The sequence below is a fragment of the Calidris pugnax genome, unplaced genomic scaffold (genome assembly GCF_001431845.1).
Source record: "Calidris pugnax isolate Ruff unplaced genomic scaffold, ASM143184v1 scaffold76, whole genome shotgun sequence".
Taxonomy (NCBI): domain Eukaryota; kingdom Metazoa; phylum Chordata; class Aves; order Charadriiformes; family Scolopacidae; genus Calidris; species Calidris pugnax.
The window spans coordinates 3,497,734-3,519,915 of NW_015090827.1; the positions used below are offsets into that span (position 1 = coordinate 3,497,734).

At 36.9% G+C, this 22,182-nt stretch overlaps 1 protein-coding gene and 1 long non-coding RNA gene across 4 annotated transcripts in view; both read left to right on the top strand.

Moving 5' to 3' along the window:
- Nucleotides 1–12,340, top strand: part of PHF14 (PHD finger protein 14) — an 83,778-nt gene extending 71,438 nt beyond the window's left edge. For 2 of the 3 annotated variants that reach the window (XM_014940303.1, XM_014940304.1), the window contains exon 17: nucleotides 12,116–12,340. In XM_014940303.1, the coding sequence (XP_014795789.1) occupies nucleotides 12,116–12,242 (127 nt within the window). In that variant the 3' untranslated portion in view covers nucleotides 12,243–12,340. Of the gene's footprint in view, nucleotides 1–962; nucleotides 2,290–12,115 lie in introns of those variants that run through there. The other variant, XM_014940305.1, reaches the window with a different exon arrangement.
- A 1,756-nt stretch (nucleotides 12,341–14,096) lies between these two features.
- The window catches only part of LOC106886974, a 67,076-nt gene continuing 58,990 nt past the window's right edge, over nucleotides 14,097–22,182 (top strand). Inside the window, exon 1 of the long non-coding RNA XR_001411769.1 lies at nucleotides 14,097–14,223. This is a non-coding gene — a long non-coding RNA (uncharacterized LOC106886974). The remainder of the gene's footprint in view (nucleotides 14,224–22,182) is intronic.

Consider the following 22,182-nt stretch of genomic DNA (forward strand, 5'->3'; position numbering starts at 1 on the left):
AACAAAGAAACAAATGCAGTGAAAATGTTAGATAGATCTTTCTTTGAAAATTGATGTGTATTTGCTATGCCAGCACAGCTTAAGGACAACAGAGGGGGTTTTTTCCTACTTAAAAAGCTCACAATGCTATCAGTTGCTTTAATTTGCTGTATTGCAAGCAGTTCTAAAGGTTTTAAATATAGAAAATCAGTGCTTTAAAATTTTATTTATTTTTTAAAAAAGAGCATCCTTGAAAAGTACCAAAAAATCAGTGCTTTAAAATTTTATTGATTTTTTTAAAAAAGAGCATCCTTGAAAAGTACATATGTCATGAGAGGCTCAAAAGGCAGGACGTACAAGTAGGGAAAAAAAATGTGAAGAATTTTGAATTACTGCCTCAGACTGTACAAGTAAAGAAAAAAAGATGTGAAGAATTTTGAATTACTGCCTCAGACTTTGTTTTAGAAGTGACTAAAGTTTTCTATGTACTGAATTACTACACTGCATTATGAAAGAAGCTCTCCCTTACTTAATGCTTATTTTCTTTCAAATGCTAGTCTATAAAACAAGCATTTTTTTAAGGTCATAACACGGTACCCATGTTATTTGTGCTTGTCATGTAGTCAGTCCCAGAGCTGCATTTGTGTGGGTTTCAAATCTGAGGAAAACACTAGCTTCACAGTCCAGCCTACTTGTACTAAATTGTTGCTTTTATGATTTAAAAAAAAAGAAAAAATAATATCTTCTCTGTCTTCTGGTGGACTGCCTTTGTTCTTTGCGAAAAAGCTAAAAGGATGCTTTTGCTTAACTCAGTTTAATGTTTTGACACTTAGAGACTCTTGGAATTAAGTGTCTTAATCTACTTGGATCTGAGGATACACTTTGCTTGCATTTAGTGTGATGTTAAAATGTTTCATAAGACAGAGCAGAGCTGTTATGATCTTTCAATGTTAATGTTTTTTTCTTATCACTTTACTGTGTAGATACCCTTCATGAGACACAACTCTGCCACAACTCATCCTCGGAGGCAATCGTGGAAGCCTTTTATAATAGGATTTTTAAATGTGGATAAAGCTCTGAATAGAGTACCTAAAGTAAAGGAGAACAGCTACCTTGTCTCTACTATAAGCTTATTATGACAAAAAGTTGAGTTTGCTTGTCAGGCTTGGATAGAATGTAATTGATTGGTTTGTTATTTGGACTGACAAGGTAGTTAATTTGCCTGCATTTTTTTTTTTTTTTTTTTTGCACTAATCAGGAACATTTCGTATGTGCATTGTTGAAAAATCCCGGATAAATGTCTTGTCAGAATTGTCTTATTAAGTAATGTCTTTTTCCCCTGTGCTTCGTTGGCAAATGATGTTATCCGATGCTTGGATTCACTGAAGAGTGACAGAAGCCTGTGGGACTTAAAATATTGTGTGTTCCTCTATGGTGATACCCAATGAATTAAGCAACGGTTTGCCATCCGCCTGCTGCTCTACTTACGTGCAGTTTAATAAGAATATTTCTATATAGAAAGCACTTGTACATAGACCTTACTGTAAAAAGGATTGTTTCCTAACAAAAAAAAAAAGAAAAAAAGAAAAAAAAAAAAGAAAATGTTCCGTGATAATGAGACCTGTAAAACACTTGAGACTTACTATTCTGAAGGAATAGATTTGCCACGGAAAAATTGATTTTATGCTTATTAGTATGCAGTAATTGTTTCTCACTTCAGCCACTCGAGTGAATAGAACTATACCTATATTGCTTCCTGAAAAATTTCTAAGAAAAAAAGTTGAGTATATGCAGACGTTTGTTTTCTTTGGCTTACTTCTCTGGCAGTGTCCAGGACAAGCTTATCTCCTCCCAAAACAAATACGAAATTGTTGTGTAAGTTGGGGAAGGAATGAAGAACTGATCACACAACTGAGATCTTCGGCTTCGTCCCTATATACCCTGGTAGATGCAGACATAGTATTCTGGTCTACAAACGGTACTGATCCAGTTCTTAAATCTCCAGTAGCAGTGTGTTGGCATCTTCATCGTTCTCATCTCCAACTTGCTCAGAAAAATCCTGCTCAAACACAGTCACGTGTGTAACTTGATGACATATAATCTTTGAATCTCTTGAGATATGGTGGTGTTTGTCATCTATCAAGGCACCTTTCCGTTTGAAGATATTTTTTAAACTTAAGAAAGAAATTAAATGCTGTAATAAGTAATAGGAGATATATACAAATTTGTGTATACTTATCTACGAGTCATATCTTACCAGGGCATTTCATGTTTGGATATTATATTAAATAAAATTAACCTGATGTCTAACATGTCGTTTTGTTTTAAAAAGGGGGTGGGATGATATCAGAGTAAGCTTTTTGACTGAACAATCAGAAATGGTTACTGTTGTGTATTGGTAAAGGCACAGAAAATCAAGAATAAATAAAGAAATTTGCACTGGGAAATAGATGTTAATGCACGAATTTGAATCGCTTAAATAAAGAAATTTGCACTTGGAAATAGATGTTAATGCACGAATTTGAATCCATGAATCCATTTTAGGAAGAAGAGATCAAGTTTAGTGACCACTTGTCCAGAAATCTGGAAATTAAAAGTTATATCCAAACACTGTGCTGATGAGGGTGGGGGGAAAGGTGTTTACCTGTACATCATGCTGAGTTTGGGGGGAAAAAAAAAACCTAATGTTTTCTGTGATTTATGCTCAGTTTCCATGAATCCATTTTAGGAAGAAGAGATCAAGTTTAGTGACCACTTGTCCAGAAATCTGGAAATTAAAAGTTATATCCAAACACTGTGCTGATGAGGGTGGGGGGAAAGGTGTTTACCTGTACATCATGCTGAGTTTGGGGGGAAAAAAAAAACCTAATGTTTTCTGTGATTTATGCTCAGTTATTAAACTAGCAGGGTCTAGGTATTGTGAGCAGGAGAGAATGATAAATGTAGCATATCTTGGCTTTAGTAAGACTTTAAAAATATTTGTCTGTGTGACATTTTGCTAAATAAGCTACAGAAATATCGTGTTAATTATGCTGCAATAAAATACGTAGCTGATTGGAGAAGTTGACCGGTTACCATGGACTCACTGCCGAACTGGAATGATGTTCCTCTCAGGACTCTCCTGGATTCAGTTCGGTATTACTGTATTTTTTGGTTGTTTTTTGCTTTCCTGTATTAGGTACTGAAATAAAGTGTTTGGTTACAGTTGCAGGTGATACCGGTATGATGTGACAGACCTAGTGTTAGAATTCAAAGTGAAATTTTAAGCCAGCATCCAGGGAAAGCAGTAAAGAAAAAGGCAAGTCACTGTTTAGTTATTAAACTAGCAGGGTCTAGGTATTGTGAGCAGGAGAGAATGATAAATGTAGCATATCTTGGCTTTAGTAAGACTTTAAAAATATTTGTCTGTGTGACATTTTGCTAAATAAGCTACAGAAATATCGTGTTAATTATGCTGCAATAAAATACGTAGCTGATTGGAGAAGTTGACCGGTTACCATGGACTCACTGCCGAACTGGAATGATGTTCCTCTCAGGACTCTCCTGGATTCAGTTCGGTATTACTGTATTTTTTGGTTGTTTTTTGCTTTTCTGTATTAGGTACTGGAATAAAGTGTTCGGTTACAGTTGCAGGTGATACCGGTATGATGTGACAGACCTAGTGTTAGAATTCAAAGTGAAATTTTAAGCCAGCATCCAGGGAAAGCAGTAAAGAAAAAGGCAAGTCACTGTTTAGGGAGTGATTATGAGACAAAGATTAGCTGGTCAGGAGATACGTCTTCAAAAAAGAAGGTTATGGGGGACTCTAGGTCACATGAATCCGACTGATCGTACCTGGGGTGTACAAAGAGAGGTGTTACATTTAACACATGAAAATACTCCTCTTGAATAGTCAGAAAACCAGTATCTCACCCTTGGGAAAGTCTCAGCTAGTGTATTTTGTCCACTTTGGCAGAAATTACGTAGAGAAAGTCCAAAGCAAAGGGAATGGAATGATAAGAAGACTAGGGGAGATGTAAATGAATGAAAAAAAAAAGCTTAAAATAATTGGATTTCTTTAATCTAGAGAAGACTGGGGAGTTTGTTTCCAAACAGCTAAATGAATACAAAGATGATGAAGATAGAAGTTGCTGCAAGGGAGGGGAAAAAAGAAATTGTTCTTCAATTCTGGTCAGACCAAAAATAAGTCAAATGGTAGCAGGATGATTTGGGTTAGGCAAGAGAGAGCTTTTTTCGAACAATAAGAATAATTGCCCTGGAGAAGCTTGTTAGGGGAGTTGAGTAATCTCTGCTGTTGGAGGATTTTAAGGGCAGAGTAATGTGTGTTAAAAACTGTTTGAGTGTTGTTGATGCTCCCCTGGGGGGAGCTTGATATCCTGAGGTGATTTCCTGCTGTATTTTGTATGTTTGTTCCCCAGTACAGCTCTGTAGAGTTTTGTTTCTTCCGTAGCACTTTCTTTTGACATCAGGTATTTAGTTTTCAGCCTCTCTCTCCCTCTCTCTCTCATTCACACGAATCATTATGTCATTTACCTCTCTTTTTCTGGAAAGCCAGATGTTAACACTTGATATTTCACCTTCTGAAAGAAGTTTGATGGCAATATTCAAAACTGTAATGGGCTTCTCCAGCAGTTCACAGACAATACACCCTTCAGTGTAGTTGTTACTCTGAATATTTGAGAATGGCACTATAGATGCAATCATGTATTACGGCGAGAATGTACTTCAGAAAAACTAATGCAGCATTTGCTGATAGCTTTTCTTAAATTTTATACTCTTCTGTTTGTCAAGGGAGTTATCCTGGTTCTTTCAGAATTGCCCAATTTTCCCAAGAAAGAAAATATTTTTGAGGGTTTTGAGGTTGTAATTTGTGTAGCGTTATCTTAATACATGTCTTGGAGGCATTAGCTTCACAGAAATACTTAAACTTAAAAATAAATATAAGTTCTATACAGTAGTTGTATAATATGAACAAAAGCAAAAACATTTGACAGCTTTTACATCATTATATTCTCCGTAATGAGTTTTGCAAAGTAATTTATCAAAGCCATGTGTTTATAGTTTTGAACTACTATGAGAGAGAGAGAGAGAGAAGTGAATGCTTCTTGCTGAAAGGAAGCTGTTCACATACAGGTATTGTAAATAAAGTTTCTTTATAGTGCTTTTATAATTCACTGTGTAGATGCAAACTAAGTTGCACGAACAGCTGACTTGTGGACCATTCATAAAAAAGCAATTGAAGTTCTTCCTTACCCATAAATAATCAGTGTTAGGTTCTTTGGATTTGTGGGGGGTTGTTTGTTTTACTATTGAAAAACATTAATTAATTGAAGTAGAAGAGGTGGCAGTTTTGGGCTTAGTGTAATAAATTTAGCTGCACAAATATCTGCCAGATTAATGCTTATTTTCTTTTGCTCATTTGTGGTATAATTGATTGGCACTATTTGTCAGTTCTGTTAAAATGAAGTATTTGATGTTTAGATTATGCAATGATAAGCTTCGAAGGGGGTATGGAATAGAAGCTACATAAAATATTTTTTTCCTTTTGAATTTATTTTTTGCTTTAAAGTAGAACTTCCTAGAGGTCAAAGCCATAGAAATTTCTGCTGTTGTATATTCTAAATAGTGCTAAATATAGGGTTTTTAAATAACTTAATTCATGTAGCAGATGCTGAAAAGGGAAGCATAGATCCTTCTAGTAAATGAGGGCATTCCCACAGGATTATTCAATACTAGATAGAAAAAATAGTCAATTTATCATTGCCCTTGAGTTTGGACAGAAATTTGAGTAAATTAGAGATTATACAGTTTCCCACATCCAAAACTGTGTAGGTTCTTTGACATGAGACCACAGTTAGCTGAAGACCAGTGAGCTCATCTGGCTCTGTCAGGCATGTGTCTGTCTTGCCCATATACTGTTTTCCTCAGTAGTGGTAGATATGAAAAAAAGAATATAATAATAATCCTGTGGTTGGAACACTCTCTCACATTTTAGCAATAGCCATTGCCCTCTCTTTCCCAGGCATAACTGTCTCATCTAACGTTATAAACTATGGAAGTCAGGGGCTCCTTTTGTAGGCTTGCACTGATTGTACATGGTATAACAGAAATCTGAATGTGGCTTTTAATTATTTTGTGCCATACCGTAAGAATTGTCCTTCCCACCAAGAATATTTCATTTACTTAAATTAAAATTTTGAAAACATCAGACTCCAGAAAGATTCAGGTTGGAAGGAGCCTCTGGCAGACCTCTGTTTTAGCCACCCACCCAAAGTAGGACTAGATCGAGTTCCTTAGAGTTAGATGGAGTTGAATTTTGAGCATCTTTGGAGATCGAGAGCCGTTCAGGATAACCAGTACCTGTGTTAGAAAAGGCCATGTCATTGGGCTATATCCTGGTTTGTGTTTGACATTGTGTCCATGTGCAGTCACCTGAGAATTTTAGTGCTGGCATCTGTCACACTCTGGATGGTGAAGTCACCTAAAGCTTGGCTGGGCCTGTGTGAGAAGGCTTTTAAATTATCCTGGTGCTAATAGTTTCTTAAAACTGTTCCATAGAACAGAAGCTGCAAGATGACTTGAGCATTTTATACTTGGTGTGTCCCTTATAGGCAAGGGAAATCATGTAGAAATCAGGTGGAGGAAAACCAGCTTTTTTTCTCTTTTGACAATATTCTGCCTGAAAACAAAAGAGTTGCTGAGGATCTGGACCTTATATTTTGAATTAGAGTCTAAATGCAGCCCTGCCTCACTCCTGGTTTGTGCTTGGATTGTGACATATCACAGCAAAATGACAGCAATTTCTGTTGGAGTCAGTGGGGCTGAATTGAAGATTTTGGGTGTAGAATGGCAGGGTAAGATACAAAGATGTATCTTCACTTTGTTTCAACAGATATCAGAAGAGAAAGCTAAAAAGAAGAATGTTTTCCACGTAGTCCACAATGAAAAAGTAGTTGTTTTGGGTCCTCCTTCAATAAGTAGAATAAATGTTGGTTTTGGACAACATCAATATCAGTGTGCTAAATGTATGATTATACAGTTATTTCACCATTAGATCTTTAATTTTATTCTTTAAACAAGGGCACAGGAAAATGCTATCTTTGACATGACATGTAAGAATTGCTGATATAACCCATCCCATAGTACCCATTCCTATCACCCAGAATTTATCCCTTTCGTGGTCTGGTTGCAATTAGGTGTCCCAGGAGCATTCCTCGCCTGCTCCAGTCCAAAGTCAGTCGCCTTGGTCCTATGGTGGGACTTCACCTGAGCTCCATCAGCTTACTCTGTTCCTTTGGGAACCCTGATGAGCTCCTTGACCTTGGAAGTTATCATATGGGCTCTAATAAGGAACAAAATGATGACAGTGCCTTAAAGTGGTTTGAAGTTGTTCATCTGAACCCAAGAACGTGCTGCAATCTAGGTTGCAGATTCAGAGGAGCCCAGAACTTGAGACTTGAGGGATTAAAGGGGAGAGATAGCCTGAGAAGAAGCATCTCTTCCTCAGGGGTTAAGAGCCTGTAGTCAGAAATGAAGTCCAGAACAAGGAAAGACATATATCAATAGTTAAAGCCAAACCCACACAGATGGTGGAGAAGCCACCATGTTGCATCCCCCAACTGATGGGGGGTGTCCTGCTGCAGTTCTCTCAGACTTTAAAAATTCTGGGTTAGATTCCTCCTAATTTTGTTCTAGTTACGTCTGAGTTTGCCAGAGGAAGGCTTACATGGAAAGTTTTAAAGCTGATGATGGCTTGTCGATAGCGTGTCAAAGTTTTATATTTTTTTGCCGTTGAACTAAATCCTTCTGAGCTGTTGTGATGAGCAGGGAGCAGGGTGTGTATTTTGCAATTCTGTGTTTTTTGTTCGACACGGCACCTTTTGCGGCGACGCTGCCGACGGTGTGCAGCCATGTGTGCGTAAGTGAGAGACTTTCTGTGGTCTCCCAAGCGCGTTTGGGAAAGTTGTATTTAAAGATTAGCTTATTAATGTTGTGTTTCGGGGACGTGGAGGTAATTACTTTCGCAGCTCTAGATGGGCGACGCTGCCTTGTGAATGCAAAAGAGGTTTCTTCACTCCGGCTGAATCAGCTCTTTGTGCTTTTCGGTGATACTGAGCGGTGACTTAGAGACGTGCCAGCCTTGGGCAGGGTTTGCAGTCACTCCTTCCTCTCTAAAAGCAGAGGTTCTTTTTTTCCCCAGTGGTCACGGGAGGACTTCTGCAGGCCAACTGATAAGGCTCCCTCCCGTCCAGGTAGATGCAACGTAATGAAATTGGATGTGTGTGCCGGGCTCTGTAAATAAAACGAGATTGACCCCAGCCATTATCTCGTTTATCTCATTTACATTGTAAAATCAGTATCTACACTATTGATTAGAGCGTAATTAGTTAATTATAAACAGGAAAATGCAGAGTGATGTAGGGCTTGAGCACAGCCAGCTGTACTGCTAAAAAAACCTAATAAAAACAGTCCAAGGGCACGAGCAGATGGAGATCACTTTATTAAAGAACAAAGCAGATGTGTTTCAGGTATGGAAATACCTAGTCAAGCTTTCTTGCTGTGAAGATGTAGCCGACCTGCATTCTATACTTTTATAAGGGGAAAAAATGTTTGCTTTCATTCTTTTTTTAATTATGAACCTGACTCCTTCAGAATTCACCTTTCTTCTTCACACCCCATTTTCTCGGTCTGTAGTGGGCATGTATCTATCCTCGTTAATTACTGGGATGAGGAAACCCAGTGATTTCTAATTTTGATGCATAAAGTAATTTCAGGCTTGTTAAAACAGTGATCGTAAGCAATTGCCTGTCAGTTGGAGGTAATTTGGGAGCTTTAGGTTGGTTTGTCTTGGCGTGGGGCTCTGCTTTTGTTTGCCCAAAGTTTCGGGTGGAGCTGCAGGAGGTGACCGGGCACTTCATCCCCTTTGTAAGTCGTGTACTCAACCACACCAAAAAAGTTATCCACAAACAATAGCAAGATACAATATTTGCTGCTTCAAGGACTCTTTCGAAGATGTGACCTTGAATCCACCAGGGTACAAATTTTGCCTGAGCCTTTAAAGTGGAGGATGTGGTTTCTTTCCCTTCCCTGCCCCCCAGCCCAACATTTTACCTTGTGCTATTAAGCCATCTTCAGGATGGAAGCGGATGATGTTTGTAAATGAGAGTGGCTCCTCTGCTCTCTGGGTGTCCGTACCATGATTGATCCGTGAGTGCATTTACTGGAAGGCTGTGGGACCATCAGCATCACAGCTTTGGTGACCCAACACTTCCATTCTGTAATTTAAATATTCCTTATTTTGTGTTGCTTTCTTACTTTCTGAATCTGACAGTGGCTTTCTATCATTTTATGCTGCAGGCAAAAGAACATATGCAATAATACACGCTTAGGGGCTTAATCTCATTTTACTAGTGCCATTTGAACCTAGCTAAAAGGATTTTATTTGGAATTAGCAATTAATAATGCCAGTTTTGTTTTCTGGACTGCGATGTGTGTAAGCGTCACGTTTTGTCCCCAGCCAGTGTTGGCAGAGAGTTGTCAGACAGAGCATCATCTTTAACCGAGGTACAGTGTGTGTTCATCTGTTTCCCCAGCATCATTCCCCAGAATCAGTGAATTTGTGTTCCACAAGACAGAATTTGCATTCCAATAAAAAGGAAGTGTTTAAAAATATTTGGTGTAGTTTCATTTTTATCACTCTGTCGCTTTTTATATTTTAATATGTGAGAATAAGCTTTTGTTATTTACATTTTCTCAGCTGTGCAGATGCAGATAGAAGCTCTTAGTACTTGAAAACTTTCATGTAGATATTTTTAACTCATTCTAAGAAAATGCATTTTTTCTTCTGCCAAACTAAACGGCTTTGAAGTGATAAAAATTAGTGACAATAAATATTAAAAACGTTCAGCTTTAGAGTGGCACCTCCTGGTCTGTATTTAATTTCATGACATTCGGGTTATTTCACCCCAGCCTTGCTAATTCCCCCAGTTTCTCCCAAAACGTGGCTGAAGGTAGAGTCAGGAAACACCACGTTCTATGTACAAAATGGAAAAGATGGAAGAAGAGATGGCAAAGCATATTTTTAAAGGGGAGACATTTTCTTTTGCATGTAGAAACACTTGCATTTATAGGCACTCACTTCAGAAAAAAAATATCTAAATTAATATTGCTTGAAGTCAGGTGTATATTTTAGGATTAAGCTCTGAAAATACACTAAATTGGTTAGAAATAGCGTGATGCTTTATTTTGTGTTACGTAGGAGATCCCAGCCAGTTTAGAAGAAGGCAGTTCTGATAAGCACCACTCAAACGCAAGCAGTTCTGTGAATAAGATTCTAGATCTAGAAATAGGTTGGTAAAAATATATTCCTTTCCAGATGAGAATGTTGAGGCTCAAAGGAGATTTAATCTTTTGCTGAAGGTCACATAGGCTGTTGGGAAGTAGGAGTGTAACCTATCTCATCTTCCACTCAACCTTTTGTTATTTTAATATGCCTTTCACAAGATATAAAACTGCATATATTCCTAATTGTAAGTAATATATTTCGGCATTAGAACTCTTCTGTCTTTAAAAACTGAGAAGGGTTTCGTTTTTTTAAGTGTTTTCTTTGTCCTGGAATCAGATGGAGTTATTACTAACCAATCCTAAGTGTATGGTTTGTAATACGGGATATTCTGTTTTCAAAAAATACCAACCCCGTGTCAGTCCAGTGTTGCACGTTGAGGATGGAGAGATTATTGCTTTTAATTTCTACTTAGCAGAAGACAGTACACGCCGTGCCCTTACCAATGCTCGTGTCTTACATCTAAAACTGGTAAAAAGAGGAGGCTTCCCCAGCGAGCACAGCCTTGGCCTCAAAAAAGTATTTATTTAGGTTAAACAATCGTCATCAGGAAACGGTTACTTCTTGTTTGGAGACTGATCCCTGGAGAAAGGTCACGTGAACCTTTTCTTCTCTTACTACAGCAGCCAGTTCTCTGGGTTGAATCCTCTTTCTGTGATGCACTCTGTGTTCTGCTGATAAGTTACCTCCTTCTGTCTCTGATCTGACGATGCCTGGGCCATCCCATTATTGCAATTTTTGGAAATTTGCATGTTTTGGAGAGGAGAAAATGAGTGGCCAGGGAAGCAGAGAAAGGAAGTGTAGAGGACTTCTTAGAAATTGTTATTTTTAAACATTTGGTCTATTTATTTCCTATTTTTGGATAATTTATATTGGATTTAATTCAGAGTTTAAGGACGTTTAATGAAGAGAATATTGCAAACTCAGTTTGAAAAAAAGCTTTTTCACACACAAAGGAAGTCAAGTTCAGTGGAACATATGAAAATATCTTTTAAAATCTTTCTCATTTGGAGCACTTTATTGTACTGATTTAAAAATCCTTTTGTGAAGCCTTTGTTACACTGTAGCATTTCTTCAGTGCTGGTACATTAAGGATGAGTGAAGAATAGCTAAGTTATTTGTTTTGAGTTTTTTTTGTGGACCGTAGACAGTACAAAATGAAAGATTTGTTAAAAAAGAATATTAAATCGTTGTGTGTACAAAGGGCAGTTTTCTAAGTGAAAGATCGCAGTGAAATCCTTTTAAATTAATGCCCCTTTCCAGAAAATTCAAAGCGAATCAGAAAATATTTGTGGGTTTATTTATCAACCACATCATCCTAGTGTAAAAATATAATTCATAGCTGTAAATTATACTTGAGTTGTTGAATATGTGAGCAAACAATTCACAGAGTTTTTCTTGAAAGAGCAGATGTGTAAAATAGTGTCTTAAAACTGAGAAATGAATATTGGCACTGTCTAAAAAATTCACAAATTTCTGAAGATAAATGGCAATGAATGACATTAAAGTTTCTAAAATCTTGAGCTGGTTATACATTTTTTGTCTTTGATTTGCAAATCTCTGAAATAATGCCATTTATATAAGATGATGACAAAGGTGATATATGAGTGTCTGCATCAGAGTATTCCAAATTAGGCATAACCTACATAAAGTGTGTTTGAAAAAACCCTTTTTCAAAAATCAGAATAACGGATCAGGAGATCTTGTACCGAGAATACAGGGACTCTCAATCTGAAATAGTACAGAAGTACCGTTTATATATAAATATTTTCTTTTTTTTTTTTCCTGTTCCAGGTGTGACGAATGCAGGCTTTGCTACCATTTTGGCTGTCTAGACCCTCCCTTGAAGAAGTCTCCTAAACAGACTGGCTATGGATGGATTTGTCAGGAATGTGACTCTACGTCCTCCAAAGTAAGTTAATTCATTGTAAAGTCATGATTCCAGATTCTCTGTAAAACAGGTAAAAACCAGAATGTATGCAAAATGGAAATAATCAATAAAGAGAATTGAGAATTTTATTATGCCGGTTAAATGCTTTCTTTTCACATTATGTTCTGAGGAAGGAGTGAGTATTGATAATGTAACAGGATTGGTAACATTATTGACAAATGAAAGTATTTCAGGAGAAATATTTCAGAATACAAACCTCTAAGGACAGAGATAGAAAGTACATGTTTTTCTAAAGAAATGAAGATGATTTGAATTACTGCTTTTTCACTGAAACTGAAAAAAACTGGTTTTTTTTCATTGGAAAATCACATGAAGGTTGTTAATAATCTATATTGATTGGTATGCCTTGATCAAATATAATATTTTAGAGTTAGAACTTAATTTTTAACATGGATTAACACTCTTTAATAATATTGACATTAACAGTGTGCTTCTGTAGTGCCTCAAACCAGGACAAGTACCAACTGGTAAAAAGAGGAGGCTTCCCCAGCGAGCACAGCCTTGGCCTCAAAAACTGGTAAAGGCTTCCCCAGCGAGCACAGCCTTGGCCTCAAAAAAGTATTTATTTAGGTTAAACAATCGTCATCAGGAAACGGTTACTTCTTGTTTGGAGACTGATCCCTGGAGAAAGGTCACGTGAACCTTTTCTTCTCTTACTACAGCAGCCAGTTCTCTGGGTTGAATCCTCTTTCTGTGATGCACTCTGTGTTCTGCTGATAAGTTACCTCCTTCTGTCTCTGATCTGACGATGCCTGGGCCATCCCATTATTGCAATTTTTGGAAATTTGCATGTTTTGGAGAGGAGAAAATGAGTGGCCAGGGAAGCAGAGAAAGGAAGTGTAGAGGACTTCTTAGAAATTGTTATTTTTAAACATTTGGTCTATTTATTTCCTATTTTTGGATAATTTATATTGGATTTAATTCAGAGTTTAAGGACGTTTAATGAAGAGAATATTGCAAACTCAGTTTGAAAAAAAGCTTTTTCACACACAAAGGAAGTCAAGTTCAGTGGAACATATGAAAATATCTTTTAAAATCTTTCTCATTTGGAGCACTTTATTGTACTGATTTAAAAATCCTTTTGTGAAGCCTTTGTTACACTGTAGCATTTCTTCAGTGCTGGTACATTAAGGATGAGTGAAGAATAGCTAAGTTATTTGTTTTGAGTTTTTTTTGTGGACCGTAGACAGTACAAAATGAAAGATTTGTTAAAAAAGAATATTAAATCGTTGTGTGTACAAAGGGCAGTTTTCTAAGTGAAAGATCGCAGTGAAATCCTTTTAAATTAATGCCCCTTTCCAGAAAATTCAAAGCGAATCAGAAAATATTTGTGGGTTTATTTATCAACCACATCATCCTAGTGTAAAAATATAATTCATAGCTGTAAATTATACTTGAGTTGTTGAATATGTGAGCAAACAATTCACAGAGTTTTTCTTGAAAGAGCAGATGTGTAAAATAGTGTCTTAAAACTGAGAAATGAATATTGGCACTGTCTAAAAAATTCACAAATTTCTGAAGATAAATGGCAATGAATGACATTAAAGTTTCTAAAATCTTGAGCTGGTTATACATTTTTTGTCTTTGATTTGCAAATCTCTGAAATAATGCCATTTATATAAGATGATGACAAAGGTGATATATGAGTGTCTGCATCAGAGTATTCCAAATTAGGCATAACCTACATAAAGTGTGTTTGAAAAAACCCTTTTTCAAAAATCAGAATAACGGATCAGGAGATCTTGTACCGAGAATACAGGGACTCTCAATCTGAAATAGTACAGAAGTACCGTTTATATATAAATATTTTCTTTTTTTTTTTTCCTGTTCCAGGTGTGACGAATGCAGGCTTTGCTACCATTTTGGCTGTCTAGACCCTCCCTTGAAGAAGTCTCCTAAACAGACTGGCTATGGATGGATTTGTCAGGAATGTGACTCTACGTCCTCCAAAGTAAGTTAATTCATTGTAAAGTCATGATTCCAGATTCTCTGTAAAACAGGTAAAAACCAGAATGTATGCAAAATGGAAATAATCAATAAAGAGAATTGAGAATTTTATTATGCCGGTTAAATGCTTTCTTTTCACATTATGTTCTGAGGAAGGAGTGAGTATTGATAATGTAACAAGATTGGTAACTTTATTGACAAGTGAAAGTATTTCAGGAGAAATATTTCAGAATGCAAACCTCTTAAGGACAGAGATAGAAAATACGTTTTTCTAAAGAAATGAAGATGATTTGAATACAAACCTCTAAGGACAGAGATAGAAAGTACATGTTTTTCTAAAGAAATGAAGATGATTTGAATTACTGCTTTTTCACTGAAACTGAAAAAAACTGGGGTTTTTTCATTGGAAAATCACGTGAAGGTTGTTAATAATCTATATTGATTGGTATGCCTTGATCAAATATAATATTTTAGAGTTAGAACTTAATTTTTAACATGGATTAACACTCTTTAATAATATTGACATTAACAGTGTGCTTCTGTAGTGCCTCAAACCAGGACAAGTACCGACTTGTCAAAAAGATTAAGATTTTGACTCTTTGTTTGTCTGCACAGAAGCTTCTTTAGCACTGACATTCTTTTCTGTCGTCACCGTGCCCTCTCCAGAGAGACTTGCCAAATGATTTTCAAAACTGGATTTATAAACGGGTCTGATACCTCAGTGTGAAAATAAGAGAGCATTCTGAAAGTCTTTAAAGTTTTACAGGCTCTTCTGCCACTTCCTTTATACTTCATGGAATTTATTAACTTGTGTAAGGAAGCAACTCAGTATTTGAATGCAGAGGGACACAACTATGCAGAGATGGAATTAGCATATTTGGATACTTAAACTCTTAAAGATAGAATACACAAAATGTATAGTTTTTTTGGCTTGCTACTGTCCCTTTCCAACTGGAAAAATATGGGATTCACTTTCACCTGGGGGGTTAATCAAATTGTTCTTCCGCAAGGAGATCTGAAGACAGACATGGGAAATTAGCTGTCCCCTGCAGTTTGGACATCAAGCAATCTTTCTGGAATACCATTTCCGTGCAGCCCACTTTACAGGAGTGAATTAAAGTCCTTATTGAATTTCTGTCACCTGCTTAAACTTAAAAGGGGGCTCTTGATAACGTTAGTTAAAAGCTTCCCTCTCTTCTTTTCCTGGCTTTTTCTGAGTAAACAAAAAACCCCAGGTTGGTAATTTCTAAATGTGTTTTCCAGGATTATTAGCACACTCTGTACCAGGTGAAATTTTAAAAATACTTCATCATGTAAATTAAGTTGGTTGACTTAATTAATGGTTGACTTCACTTAGCGCAGGGCATGTGTTAGTTTTAAGGCGCGTGTCGAAAAATACAATGTTCTGAAGAGTGAACAAAGTTTATCATTAGAATAATGATGTATATTGTGTTATTTTAGGAATTATTGCCAATTAAAAAAAAAATGCTTCTTATTGTGTCTAATTTACTTTTTCATTCATAGAGATTTTTAATGCGCGGATTTAAATAAAGTCTTTTGCACTTTCAAGCACAGGCAATTTGAATTGTATACGAGTGAAAAATGTAATGAATATGAAAGATACTGAAAAATTGTCTTATGGGGACTCCTTGTGGTTTTGTTTAGTCACTTTCCCAAAGCTTTTCCACAGGGCTGTGCAGAGAAGTTTCTCTGAAAGAAACTGTCTTGCTCTTCATGTTTTAAAAAGTTTTTTTTAATGTAGCTTTTTTTGGGGTTATATTTTATGCTGTGGAACAAATTCAAACAAACTCCTTGCAGACCTTCGTTAATGCGAACGTATTCTTTAAAGGCTTAGGGCTTTGTTTATGTACTTAATCATTTTCAAATTCAATATTCTCCGTGGCTTTAGGGTTGTGTGTTATATGTCTGCGATTTCACGCAGCTTTTCCCAGCCAGGAGGAGCTGATCCAGTAAAGGCTTTTCCCGTCCCTTACTGGAGGGGGTGGCCTCTCTCAAACCTGTTCTTAGAGCTCAGAAGAGGAAAAGCATAGAGAAAGCAGCTTTCTTTGCTGCACTCTGCCTGACCTGGGGATGGATTGCCAGCCTGAGCTTCCAGCAATTCCAATTTCTCCGTCACTGGCTAAATCCAATTCTTGGTGTGTCACAGTCAAGTCTCCTGTATGGATTAGAGCAGCAGAATGGGATTGAGTTTCCAGCTTTGGCTAAGGAGACTACTGGTTACTTTTCATTCCTTCAACTTTGTTCACCTGTTTTGATCCCATTTAAACCACTGTTACACTATACATTTTAAAATTCCCCAGCAGCACCTTCTGTAGCAGTACTGGGCCTTGAAAACCAGTGGTAGGTAAATCACGCTGTTTCAGTGACAAGAGAGATTATAGTGGGTGGTGTGTAATGGTTCGGTTAGTTTTTATTTCTAATTACGAATTTCAAATTTAGACCTTCAGGAAAAGTTGCATACTGCTGACAACAAATAACGCCATTTCATTTTCAGGTTTTGCTAAGCACTTGCAGGTGTCAGCAGTACGAGAGATGCAATTTAGCGGTAATAAACATATGCTTTAAATTGTTATCTGCTGCAAAAGCCGGACGTGTTCCTTCCATTTGGCTCGTGTGAGTCACGGGGACTCTCCTGTGTCAGTTTTTCCAGCAGCGTAACACATCCCCGCATTACCCTGCCTGTCACATCACAGCCAGAGAGTGACTTTGCTGCAGGGCACCAGGGCAACAGCTTCTCTGCTGGTAATACTGGCTGTCACTTTTATGGAAGGGGTGATGCTCGCTACTAAGGTCTGACAAGCTCTCTCATCTCCAGAACATTGTAGATTTTGTTACATCACATGAAAGCCAAAGTAAAACCTCTAAGCTCTCCATTTCTCTGCCGTTATCCCTCTACCCTGCGAAAGGATTACGCTGCTTTCAGGCTTGCCAGACAGCACTCTGAATCATAACTTTGCTGAGAGTTTCAAATAATGATATTCAGAATTATTATTTTAGTTGAATTTAATAAAAATGAAATAAATCAAATATATAAAAAAAATAATTCACTATTCTGTTGTGGTAATATTCAATAGGAATAGATGTGGCCTGACCACGTTCGTTATGTCCGATAAGGGTCCGAGTGTGAAGTCTCATTACTGGAATTGGACTCCTTTCTCTTGCATCCCATTTAAAACCTTCTGTTTAAAGCATCTCCTCCAATTTACAAATTTTGCAGAGGCCCAAGGCAGCAAAGTGTTTCAACATCTATCCCGGTGGTCACAGTGTAGTTGGGTTTCTCCCTGCTCATCTTTACCTACAGTCTGTTTTGCCAAGCGCTGCAGAGCGTCCCTGTCAGGTCATTATTTGAGCTCTGCAAGATCAGCCGCCTTCTCTCTTGACTTCTCTTTAGTTTGCTTTTATTTCAGCTTTTTACTGCGTTGCATTTTTTTTCACCGGAAATAAATTGCCAATATAAATGCGTAGAATTCTCATCTCAGGAAATATTTTCTGGAACTACAAATACGCGACGTGCCAACCTCGGCAAGTAATATATTTTTTTGTACACTTTTTGTGTTGGAAAACGATCATGGGTGGTTTTACTCATTAGCCAAGTTGAAGCGTTTATTTACATATATCTCACTTTTACGTAGTGAAAAGACAAATGTAACTGGACACTGTAGTATTAAAATGCTGCATATAATGTTGGAAATAATATATTTAAAGTAAAAATAATTTGTAAAAAGTAAAATTTATTTCAGATCTCTAAATTGGGTCAGAAAAAAGAGAGCAATTAGATTTAATTCCTGTAGTCTGTGAAATTCTAGTAAAATACGAAACGAGTGGTTAAGAAGGCCTATGATGGGTGTAGAAGTTTCTGATCTACTCATGAGTTGTGCAGGTGACAATCTCATTATGGTTTGTGGAATTTAATCTTTTTCATTATTCCCTTTTCTCGAAGTCAGGGAGCATTTTCTCACACATGGATGATTACACCAAAGAGTGTTAAGAAGTAAAGAGCAGAACTAAAAAAAAAGCTGATGTCAAGCTCTCAAAATTTAGGAAATACCAAAATGAGAGTGGCATGCAGCACTTGAAGTCCTTTCATGTCTATATGTGAATTTACAGTCTTTAATTACTTCATGCTGTGATTTATTTTTCTATAGGACCCCTGCCTTCTCTGTCAGGAGTCACTGAAAGGGATTAATTTGGGTTGAGTATTAGAAGAATATTCTGCCTTTAGGTTTTGCAGTGAAAACTGAAGTGATGGTTTCAGGAACAGGAAAAAGAAGGAAGCTTGACCTTAATTTTGGAGTAGTTTAGTTGTGACCAGAAAATTGAATTTTGCCTTTGTCTCATCCCAGAGCTCCTGTGCGTGCCAGACAAATTAAAAATTTCAAATATGTAGATTTTTTTTTTTCCTTGTTTGCTGTGCCCCAGTTTGGATCCCTTGGACCAACGTGGAAAAAATGGTGAATTCTCAGAACTGTGGTGGGTGCTGGTGTAAGCCCTGTTTGGAAAGTACTGAGTCTCCATAATGGTGTGGTCTGGACTATACTCAATTTAATAGAAATTTTAATTCTTACTCCTCCATAATGGTGTGGTCTGGACTATTGCCAATTGAGTAACTCAATTTAATAGAAATTTTAATTCTTACTCTCCCTGTGCCTTGGCTTCTGTTTTGCAAAATGTTGATACTCCTCCCTTACTTTAGACGTTTTCCTTAGATTTGGATGAGTTGTTCTCCGAGGCTGCCTTTTCCTACAGGAGGGAGCCCAGAGAGTTACTTTAGATTAGCAAGGGTTGGAGTTCAGGTGGGATTCTCCTCGCTTGAGTGCACACAGGAGATGATTGAATCAGCGTGGCGTGGACAGACTTTATCTGGGCATTCACTAAACGTTTGGAACAACGTATTTTCAATATAGTCAAGATCCTTAACATTTTATATAGAAAAAAAAGCCCTATTTGAATATAATATATGAGGTTGGCACATGGTGGTAGGATATATGCGTGCTTAATCATGTCCTAAATATGTCTTATCTATGATATATTTTATCATTCAATATAATGTGATTTGAAGTCGTTGCATTTAAAATACATCTTTCAAAAATTAAACCAAAAAAAATTCCTTTAAGGTCTTTCGCATTGATTCAAACTTGTTTCAGTTGCATATTCTGACCAAGGGTGGCTGCAATTGTAAAGAAATTGTGGCCCTGATTTAGTCAGTTGACATCAGAGAGGCTGTTGCATCAGAACACCCTCTTTTGAGGGTGACACACCGTACAAGCGAATGGCATCGCGGCTGAAAAATGGCAAAAAAATACTGCTAATAAATCTGCTTGCTGATACAAACAGAACGTAAGATAATGGAAAAAAAAGTTCTATTTTTATGCAACATTTTTCAGCCTTAAGTTAGCAATATTGCAGAGTGGTTCACAGACTAACAAATGGCATCATGTGATTCAGTGGCCGCTTTTGTGAAGGTAGAATCTGCTTTCCCTTTTACTAGGTGTGGGTATTGTGATGCATTTTAGTACATGGTCGTTGAGAACAATGGAGTTAAATATTTTTGTGTTTATTTGTATGTTTTGGAGTTGCTTGAGAAGAGTTGAATAATTCGAGATAAATCAAATTAGGACTATGGTTTCTTTTGTGACATGGAACAAAACATGCATATATATATATATATATGTGTCAACTGGGAAATATGTGGCTATTCTGAAAAGGTTGTTGTCTTCCTAGATTTGTGAGGAGCAGTGAAACATTGGGACTGGAATGATTTTCTTAAACAAGAGAAAATTATCCAAATCTGTAAGACTCTGAAGATGTAACACAAATCTTTATACCACTTATGCCGCTGTTTAAAGAACTTCACTAATGCCAAACTCTGGCACAGGAATGAATTTCACTATCAAGATAGTGGGGAAAAAAAAAAGGGTGAAATTGCAGTGTATGGTAATCCTTATCAGTTGGCTGAAATATTGCCAATTTTAATATTTGCTCCCAGGTATCATATTTTAAAAAATGAGTTGGCACAGCCTCTGTTATTTTCTGGCAAACAGGTATAATGCATCTATGTAATGAATAATTTATACCATAAAAATGTTCCAAAAATAATCAGCCTTGAAATTAACTTAAGATGGGACTTGATTTATGAATAGCGGATAAGCTCAGCATAAAGTTAGTTGGTATTAAATCCCCAAATTAATCCAAATGTTCAGATACACTTAGTTGGCAGAAGAAGATCCCATAGTGTAGGTGGGAAGCTTAGGCTTTAATGAAAAAACAGGTTAAGCGCTGTAAAATACTGCTGGAATAGATGCTTATTTTAAATACTTTAATTCTTTTCCACATTAAAATCAATTCTATCAGTTTCAATACCCCACATATTGCCAAATCCTCATCATGGACTTGTAGTGCTTGTATATTGTCAAATCCTCATCATGGACTTGTAGTGCTTGTTCTTCTTAGGTGCAGTTTAACTGTATCAAAAAAAATATAGTAAAAAACTTAGGTGCAGCTTAACTGTATCAAAAAAAATATAGTAAAAAATGGAAAATAGAGTATAGCATCTTTCCCCTAACCTTGTCTGAACAAGTGTTTTATGGGTTGGTTACACAGATTGTCTGTACATCTCATCCCAGCCAAAAGTTTAAAGAAGTTGGAATACGGGGGGATCTTTCTCTTAATGAGGTTATGCAAAATCAGGTTGCTGCTTTTGAGGGATAACACTGGGATAGATCAAAGAGTATTAATTAAAAAGTTTAAAAAATAAAACACCGGTTAGGAGTGCAAAGTGAAATACATAAATTTGTTAAATATATGAATTGCGTTAAATGTTGTCAAAACCCAGCAGTTACAATAAAGCTCGTAAGAGTCTGTTTGCGCAGTGGTATGTTTTTAGAAAATTAAGATTTAAAGTATGCACAGCAATTCTAAATAAGTTTTGTCCAAAAAGCCCCTTTTTCATGCTACTTGGCCCTAAAATCGTTTTTTTTCCGAGATTTATTTTTTTCTTTGCCATATTTCTCCTCAGACAGGAGACTAAGAAGTGGGTTGCTGTGTAACTGCATTCACTCTCTCCTGAACAACCGAACAATGCAGAATTTTTTCCAAAGCTGAAACTTTACACACCTTTACAAGCACTTTCTCTTTATGGAGAGCAGTAATATCATTTAATGCCTTCCATAACGCTGGGTATTTTATGACAAAAGCAGGAGCAAAAAATGTTTCAAATGCCACTGACAAGAGTGATTCATTCTGATGTCATTAGACCTTATAATACCTTTAAAATTAAGCCAATTCTTTTTTCAGGAGGCTTTGTGGGTGTCTCACTGATCACGTTATTACTGGGGGAATCCTGCTTTTCATAAGTTGTCGTGACAGCTTTGCTTTTTTGCAACTAAAATATGTTACCGAAGTAAAAAAAATAAAAATAAAAAATGGCTGGAATTTAGAAAGAAGCTCAGTCATTAATTACCGCTTTGGTTAAAATGCGCACCCCTGTCTAATTTCCAGTGGAACATTTAAGAGGTACGGATTGGTAAAGTACTAGACTTAAAAAGGAATTTAAATCACAAACACAGCATAACAGTTGTATATTTTTAATGTATCTACTCTGAATATATGCAATCTAGTATTTACCTGTCTAAACCTCTAGTTTAGGTGTGGTTTCGTTTAGGTAGAATAAGTTTTAACTACTCAACGGTAGCGCTTAAGGGAGGCAAACCTCTTGATGGGCAGCTCTTAGAAACGCCGCTGCTGCTCCTTGCCTTCTTCAGGCTACGCTTCTAACAAAATCTACTTACGAATAGGGTTTATCTGGGAAATAGCTCTTCTGCTGAATTATGTCTTACGCTTCCTAAGCCCTGACAAAATGAATTTACAGCCGCCGTCGTTGCGCTGAGTGAGAAGGAATCTCTGCTGGGACCCGTCTGCGACTGGGGACAATCCCAACGGCGGC